Source organism: Macrobrachium nipponense, chromosome 49, assembly GCF_015104395.2.
Source record: "Macrobrachium nipponense isolate FS-2020 chromosome 49, ASM1510439v2, whole genome shotgun sequence".
Lineage (NCBI taxonomy): Eukaryota > Metazoa > Arthropoda > Malacostraca > Decapoda > Palaemonidae > Macrobrachium > Macrobrachium nipponense.
The window spans coordinates 1,008,985-1,018,387 of record NC_087224.1 but is presented as its reverse complement, the minus strand read 5'-3'; the positions used below and the strand labels follow the sequence as shown (position 1 = coordinate 1,018,387).

The window sequence follows — 9,403 nt, the reverse complement described above, 5'->3', positions numbered from 1 at the left end:
ATGGATTTATTCAAATCGTTTCTTCAGTTTCTTATTTTTTTCTGAGCAGCCTTGGTCATTCTCTTGTGTGTCTGTGTGTGTGTGTGGTAGTTTGGGAGTTTATGAAGAAAAACGTTTATTTGAAAAACAATTGCTGAGTTTCTCAGAAATCATTTTGAATTATTATAGAACTTTTTTGGTTTGATTTTAAAATGTAGAGTTTTTGTTCTTTTATATATTTATAATTTATTTATTTATTTATTTATTTATTTATTTATTTATTTATTTATTTTTTATTTCATGGTTGTATATTGTAATTAACCTCTTCTTTGTCTAGTTTTTTTTTCTAGACAAACAATATTTTTAAACTTAATACTTTGTCAAATACCTTTTTGATTACTGCTTATGAAATAATAATAATAATAATAATAATAATAATAATAATAATAATAATAATAATAATAATAATAATAATAATTCAGCATTATTATTATTATTATTATTATTATTATTATTATTTATTATTATTATTATTATTATTATTATTATTATGAAATAAACGTTTTTCTTCATAAACCACTAAATTTGCACTCAACTTAACCAAGATGATTCCTTTACACTAAGTGATTTAAAGCTTCTTTTTCTATTGAGATACAGCCATCAATTTTTGAAGTAGAGTAAAAAAAAAATTACTGGGATATATTATTATTATTGCATTATTTAAACTTCTGGGTCACATGAGAATTTCTATGGATTTTTTTAATAGCTTTCACATGCAATCTTAATTAACCTGGTTTGACACAACACTTCTCCCATTGCACTGTCATTTTTCATGTTCTTCAATTCCAGTGACACTATATTTATTTTCCTAGGAATCACTATTTTTCATTTTTTTTCCAGTCAAGAATCATTGAGATTTGTATGTATATTTTCAGTAAATCACAGTTTTTATAATCTGTCTTATGCTAAAGTTCAAGTTTCAATTACTTCCAGTGTATTGGTGCTTTTCTTTGTGTTTTCTTAATTAGGAAGTTCATTTTCTTTGTGTTCTTACTTAGAAAGCAGTTAAAATGAATTTTAATTCACTCCTGTTATAATTCACTATTTTCAACATGAATTAGTTTTTAAAAGCAATCTCGTTTTTACCTCGACATCACTTGTATTTATTTTTATTTTCATGTTTTTATTTTTTCTTCTACATATATTCATTTATCTACTTTCTATTTCAGAAGTTTGATTCACCTTCACTCCACTAATCACTATTCTTCATTGCTTCTTTTTTCTTGAGAACTGCAAAATCACTTTCAGTCCCCCACACTAAACGGTCAACAAGATATTGTCAACACTTATTGCTCTGTGTACGTATAAATTCCGCTTCTTATGAAGTTCGGTTTATCTTAGTTTATCAGCCTTGGAAAAAAAAGCTATTTATATTTACTAATAAAATGACAAGTCCCACCTGCAGGAAAGCGACCCACTTAAACCTGTATTTAAGTGATTATCAGACACTTGGAACACTTGGAAACTCCTAAATCACGTAATGCTTAGACGCTTTAGTTGGAGTTTGTGTTGGTTGGTCTGTTGCTAAGCTGTTTTCATTCATTTTTCCTGATTTCTGGAAATCAGTTTATTGCATGACTCCAACTGACTGCCACATTTTCCAAAGCTTTCTATTCTATTGTGATAACTTCCCGATTCAGTCTGGAAGCGAACGACGTCATTTTTCGAAAGACGTCCCACTATTGTGTTTACATCGCAGTTTTCTGAGAGAACCACCCGAGAGAAAGAAGGAGGGAGGGGAAAAACATTGAAGGACATTGCAAAGACATCACTCCAGTCTCCTTGAAGAAGGTGTAGACAGTAAACTGAAGCAGAGACATGCCAGCGATTGAGAGAGAGAGAGAGACAGAGAGAGATAGAGATATATATATAGAGTCACATATATATCACACCAGTGTCCCGGGCTTCATTATGGCATCGCGCGAGAAGATATACTTGGTCTCTGGGGACCTCTGCTGCTGCTGCTGCTCGTCCTGGATGAGGATGGCTCCGGAACCGCCGCTGCTGTTATGGTGGTGGTGCGAATTGAGGCTCCTCGGAGACCGCGGCGAGCAGGACTTCGCGCTCCGCGGGTAAGAAGGCGGGGAAGGGGACCCGTAGGGAACGCTCCGCATGCTGGAGTAGATGGAATGCCTCGAGAGCGTGTGGGCGTTGCCGTTGTGCCTCAATGAGGGCGGGGAGTCCTGGTAGTCGGGCGCCAAAAGGTTCCTTCCGCTGTCGGACGTCGAGGTCGTCTCGGGACGACGCCTGGTGCCTCTCCTGATGGTGCAGAAGTCGGGGACGTCTGGATTCTGCAAGGACGCAGGGATGGGGTGCGTGTAAGGGCCCGAGTCGCTGAAGGACGCCCTGCGGCCGTTGGGCAGAGGGGCGTAGTCCTTCCCGCTGTAGTCGACGAAGGGAACGTAGCCGCGTCCTCCGTCCAGATCCTAGATTTTAAAATTAAAATAATTACACAATACAAAAGCATTTAAACATATCAACAAATCACTTTATAAAAACAGGTAAATCATATAACGCAAAAACATACAAAAACATATCAATAAACAAATGCACAACTCAAAAATCAATTTATAAAACCAGGTAAAATATTTCGGTAAATTACATCACAAAAACATACAAAAACATATCAATAAATCAATGCACAATTTAAAAATCACGTTAAAAGACCAGGTAAAAATATTTTTGGCAAAACATATATCACGAAAACATATAAATAAACCGATGCACAACTTAAAAATCACTTTATAAAACCAGGTAAAATATTTTTGGCAAATCACATCACAAAACAAATCAATGCACACCTTAAAAATCACTTTAAAAATCAAGTAAAATATTAAACCAATGCACAAATTAAAAATCCTTTCATAAAACCAAGTAAAATATTTTGGCAAATCACAGACCACCAATCAGACCCCCAAAAAAAACCATAAACAAAATCGCGTCCTCACCGGATCTGGCAGGAAGGTGTTTTCGTCCGAGTCTCCACTGAGGCGGTTGATCGTCCTCGCGGATCGGGAGTTGTGGTCGTCATTCGGGGACAGCTGGTGGAATTGGCGCCTGGAGGGCGTGGGTGTGGTCTCAGCTGACACCTTGTGGTGGGAGGCCGTGGGCGTGGGGATGAGCGAGTGCTTCTCGTGGGCGTTCATCGAGTACAGGTTCCCGGGGTTGGAGTTGTTTGGAGCCAGCGAGGACGCCGGTGGTTTCTCCGGGACGGGGGTGCCTGGAGAAGAAACGGGAATGTTGGGGTCTAAATCGAGTTGTTGTGCAGCGAAACAAAGCTGAAACTTTAAAAATAAAACACTAGATGAAACAACAGCCAGATATTGACGCTAGCATCCAGTTGTTTCTCCACCAGCAACAAAAATTCAATTTAAAAATGAAAGCACATATAAAAGAACACTAAAATATTGGCTGTAAATCGAGTTGTTGCTCAGCGAAACAAAACTGACTTTAAAAATAAAATACAAGATAAAACAACAGCCAGATATTGACGCTAGCATCCAGTTGTTTCTCCATTGGCAACAGAAATTCAGTTTAAAAATGAAAGCACGAATACAACATCAAAATATTGGCTGTAAATAGTTGTTTCTCAGCGAAACAAAACTGAGACTTTAAAAATAAAATACAAGATAAAACAACAGCCAGATATTGACTCTAACATCGAGTTGTTTCTCCATCAGCAACAGAAATTCAGTTTAAAAATGAAAGCACGAATACAACATTAAAATATTGGCTGTAAATAGTTGTTTCTCAGCGAAACAAAACCGAAACTTTAAAAATAAAATACTAATTGAAACAACAGCCAGATATTGGCTCTAACTTCGAGTTGTTTCTCCGACAGAAACAGAAATTCAGTTTGAAAATGAAAGCGCGAACATAACAACACTAAAAATATTGGAGTTGTTTCTCCACCTCACCTTTGTCAGGAGGTCGCCTCTTGTTGCACATGACGAGAGAAACGACGATCACGAGGAGAAAGACAACAACCACACCACCGCCTATCATCAGGAGAACCGGTACCCTCTCTGTTGAAGAAACAAGAAGAGGTTTTTGTTTATTATTTTTTTTATTTTCTTATTTTTAATGTGAACTGTATCAATCAGGTATGTGTGTGTTGTGTTTAAGTGTATATCACGCACACACACACACATGCATATATATATATATATATATATATATATATATATATATATATATATATATATATATATATATAGGTCCTCATATCAGGTCCCGGAACACACTCAAATATTCATGGCAACGTATTCAATGTCTGAACGTCATTCCACTATTCTTGACAACAAGCCACTTGACTCAGAGTTTATATTCATATTCTCTCTCTCTCTCTCTCTCTCTCTCTCTCTCTCTCTCTCCTCTCTCTCCTCATCTCTCTCTCTCTCTCTCTCCTCTCTCTCTCTCTCTCTCTCTCAGAAAGCCAAGGACAGGCTGCCAACATGTCAAACGTTCAAAGCTTACAGGGAGAGGTGTCTAAAATGGGTGTAGAGAGAGAGAGAGAGAGAGAGAGAGAGAGAGAGAGAGAGAGAGAGAGAGAGAGAGAGAGAATGAACATTTTAAAGACGAGAAACAATCAGAAAGAGAATTCTTTAACCCAAGAATGTCCACCATTGAGAACCCATTTTTGATGGCTGTTCAAGAAACCACCACAATGTGTAATCAATAAATAATGAGTTTAAACCTAGTTTGATTTATGTATGCAATATTAGTAAATACTAAGAAATAAAACTGTTATTAAATAAATAAAAATGAAGTTTTCCTAAGTTGAAGAAATGAAAAAAAATTAATGTTTAATCCTCTGGATCAATAAGGAAAAATGAAAAAATATTTTTTATTAATTTAAAATTATTTTAAATATGACAAGAGAAGAGATCTCTTGGTGAGTGTGAATGGTGAATGAATCAGGTGTCTGGGATAAAATGGTGATAATGTTACCAGATAGGTTAATGGTGCGAGGTTAGAGAAATGAAATGAAGCTTTAATTGTGAGTGAAGGTGAAGAGAAGTTTCCAGGTAAATTTCCATTTTTTCTGTTTAAGTTCAGCATGTAAATTTTATATATATATATTATATAATATATATATAATATATAAATTAAAATATATATATATATAATATTATATTATATATATATATACATATAATCAACTGTATTTCTGTTCTTGTTTATTTTACAAATGATCCAAAAGTCAGACAAATTTGGCAATGAATCACCAAAAGCATTTTTGCACCACTAAAGCCAACCTTTGTTTATCAAACTAAGCATTTTACTTTTGCCTTTGAAGTATAAGCATTTTCCTAAGCACAACAAAGCAAATATACATCAACAGTGATTACATGAAGCCAACTACAATTACATAGTTACTGCTATCTCACCTGTTTAGCTAAAAGCATGTCTTTGTTTTTTTTAGCCTTGGCAAACAAGCTCTCATTCACTTTGTGTGGTTAAGATGCTTCGTTGTTTTTGTGTCGAGAACAAAAACAAGAGATTGTTTTTATTGTCATTTTCTACAAGTAAAGACAAATAATATATAAGACACAACTATACTGAATTACGTCTGGCATTTGGTCCAAAAGGATTATTACATTTCTGTGTAATTTTAACATTTTGTGTGATTACCCAAGAAGACTTTCAAAAATGAAATACATTTTCATTTGACATTTATCCCAATTCTTATTCAGTCTGATTATTTTTTACTGTAGTTTAAAAGCTTCTGTGAAGATTATTTTAAATATTTTAAATGATAAAAGTTCACAAAGTGGAAACGAAAGGGATAAAGTGAAAAGTACTTTCCCCATGCAAGACACTTCGAATGAACAGATATATTTATGATAAATTGTTCCCTACTTATTCAACAAACGAAAGGAATTTCCAATGAAAAGTAATTTTACTTATAATTCCAAGTGAGGAGAATTCAGTTCTAAAAGATGTAAAGATATATGGATAGGAAAACCAACCAAACAAACTTATGCCTTGCTTTAGAAAGATGAGTTTAAGTTGCATTAATCTCAAACTATCATTATCCACATGGTTCCGTTTATTTCAAACGTAACAGATACAGTAAATATGTTTTATTCTGGAAAACAGGTGTATTTGCTGTCTAACAACTGTATGTCGTATGCAGCTGTGTAGATTTTAAGATCCTTAACACTTTAAATCAATCTCATTAAAAGATAGGCACATGTTCCGTCCGTCACCTGGTTGTCAAAAGGAACATCTCTAACTGACTGTAAAATAAGATAATGTAACTGACAGACCTACAATTGCATGTCAGATTCAACATCAGGTGAATCAGTCTGAAGTTCATATCAGCTGTAATCAACACCTGTCAACTATCTGTCAATTTCTGTTGCATGATCAGTGTGACATTTAACAACTAAAATACCCATACGACAACTGCAGTATTCATCAGTGGCATAAAACATTTGGGTTAGAAGATGAGTCCTTGATTGTCAATCTGTCAGTAATTGACCCTACTGGATGATACTGACTCGTCTGTCCTCCAGTTTTTGTCAAACTCAGTTACAAAGATTCAGAGACAAATCGCTGTGGGCGACTCCTTGTCTGTTTAATTCTGTCAGTTCTATTTGATTCAAACGGGATATCAATCATTGTCTGTCAAATCTTTCGTCAAACTGTTTCAAAGAACCAGAGATAAACCCACTGTCACCAACTCGACGTCAACCTTAAGTCAAATTCAGTTTAAAGATCCACTGGAAGTTAACGCCCTGTTTGTCGACTTTTTAACAAAATATTCCCAAGAATCAGAGACAAACTTTCTGCCAGTGAACATCTGCCAGTGACTCTCCATGCAAATATCTAGATAACTCATTATCTGTCAAATTACGTCATATTTCAGTTACAAGGTTCCAGAGGATGTTATAGCCTCGTCTGTCCACTTTTTCCGTCAAACTATTTCAAAGAATCAGAGACAAACCTTCAGTCACTGACTCCCCCAGGTAGACAACTAAACAACCCTTCTGTCTGTCAACTCTGGGTCAGGGTGTGTTAGCTGTGAACAAGACAAGAAGCCCAGTAAGATAGATTTGTCCTACGAAAGCAGTGGAGTGTCTTCTATATTGTCTAACAGCCTTATTTTTGGGGGGTTCTCCTTCTACTTTACCTACCGGTTCTCGCGGGCAATCCTGGTTTCTCTTTCATCCCTTCAACGGTCTGCGTTGAGAGGCTGATTAATTCTAAAAAATACAGGAAAGAAAGAAAAAATAGATTCGTGAATCTTCTTCGTCATCATCATCTTCTTCTTCTTCTTCTTCTTCTTTTTCTTCCTTGGAATTTCAGGACACTATGGCTACAAGGTTTCTCTCTTGGTCTACTCTGATACAAAACTATAATGCATGACTACACAAAAGTATGGATTTCAAATCACCATTTCTCTCTCTAGCATTTAAGGTCGTATGACTACAGCTTTCTCGACTTTCCTTCATAGACAGACTTTGTGAAGCATAAGACTAATCTTTATATATATATATATATATATATATATATATATATATATATATATATATATAATATATACGTAAATAGCCACTTGAAAGGTGAAGAATCAAAGACCAGGTACCAAGCGCTTTCGTGTATTGCGTACACTTCTTCGGGGTACCCCGAAGAAGTGTACGCAATACACGAAAGCGCTTGGTACCTGGTCTTTCCTTTGATTCTTCACCTTTCAAGTGGCTATTTACGTACATATATGTCACGTGCTGTTTGGTGACTTATTGCTGATATATATATATATATATATATATATATATATATATATATATATATATATATATATACATATATATATATATACATATATATATATATATATATATATTATATATATATATATATATATATAAAACCATCCCTCTCTCTACTACGTCTACTAACATCTCTTCCACTTCTAGTACAAATTTATCAGAAAAAAACCTGACTTGCAAACCAGTGTTCTACAGGTATTTTCAGTGTTTATCTGTAGTTTTATGTAGTTCTGTAGCAGTACAACGCTCTCTTATGTGCAGCAGGAAATTAACTTTGTGATAACCTAGGGCAACCAGAAATGTTTTTTTTTTTCCTATGACAGTGCAGAAGAAAACTTGTAAAAAACATCTCAGAATACATACAATGTCATGGATTAACTCTTGTCTGCTTCATTTATTTATTCGTATATCTATCCATTTACTTATTTATGTGCATTGGATAATATACTGGTTTGTATAGTGTCAAGTCTGAGAAATATTCTCATAAGAATAAACAAATAAGACTCAGGAGGTTGTCTTGACGTTTGGAATAAATAACCTTCAGGACTCTTTAAATAAATGCAATTTCATGCACTCGTATATACATATATTCTACACAAATACAGACAGATACATACAGTTGTCCAAACATACGATTTTGCGTGTCTAGATAGTATTCTGTGCAGATGTTTGAAGGTTGTAATGGTGACAATTTAAAACACCATGTTTATTTGTTGATTCGTATGTTATCTATATAATGAACCACACACTCAGAGACTGTGGCTTTCATTCTCTATAATAATAATAATAATAATAATAATAATAATAATAATAATAATAATAATAATAATATAATAATAATAATAATAATAAAGAAACTTCAGAAATGTCAACGAAAGTTTAGATGTTAATTTTATGCAAAAGTTACAGAACTCTACGGTCCCAGCACACCTAATTTCACTTAAAAGCGTGCGTCGTTAGTTCAACGATAAATATATAATAATAATAATAATAATAATAATAATAATAATAATAATAATAATAATAATAATAGTAATAGTAATGATGATGATGATATAGATATATATATATATATATATATATATATATATATATATAGATATATATATATATATATATATATATATATATATATATATATATATATATAGACAAATAAACATTTCTCCAAGAACCCATAGCATAAAAATAAATTAAAAACTGAGGAACTAACCTCAACGCCTGAAAAAAAAACAAAGTTACCCTCCCTCCCGCCAAAAAAAAAACAAGGCGGAGATATGAAATGAACAACACCTCGTCAGGAATAGTGAAAGAGAACGCGCCCCAGAAACAAAGACTAGGCGGGGAATCCCATGAGGGGAGTGGCTGGCCACCAGCTGGTCTCTCCCACACGTTCGGGGAACCTGTTAACACCTCGGCAAGAGCCAGGTGTTTAGCTAAATGCTGGTGGAAGGTTTCTGTTTAAGCTTAATTGACGTGGTCCCATACACGAGCCTGTGTGTGTGGGAATTATCCACACCTGTTGACTACCTTTATGTCTGGGATGTGGTCTTCAAGAATGTGGATATGTCATTAATGGCGTCTTT

At 34.4% G+C, this 9,403-nt stretch overlaps 1 protein-coding gene across 3 annotated transcripts in view; it reads right to left on the bottom strand.

Moving 5' to 3' along the window:
- Positions 1–503: 503 nt before the first annotated feature.
- The window catches only part of LOC135205262 (irregular chiasm C-roughest protein-like), a 159,921-nt gene continuing 151,021 nt past the window's right edge, over positions 504–9,403 (bottom strand). For 2 of the 3 annotated variants that reach the window (XM_064235613.1, XM_064235614.1), the window contains exons 12-15: positions 7,182–7,250; positions 3,957–4,064; positions 2,988–3,259; positions 504–2,465 (exon numbers count right to left, since the gene is read on the bottom strand). In XM_064235613.1, the coding sequence (XP_064091683.1) occupies positions 1,926–2,465; positions 2,988–3,259; positions 3,957–4,064; positions 7,182–7,250 (989 nt within the window). In that variant the 3' untranslated portion in view covers positions 504–1,925. The remainder of the gene's footprint in view (positions 2,466–2,987; positions 3,260–3,956; positions 4,065–7,181; positions 7,251–9,403) is intronic. The other variant, XM_064235615.1, reaches the window with a different exon arrangement.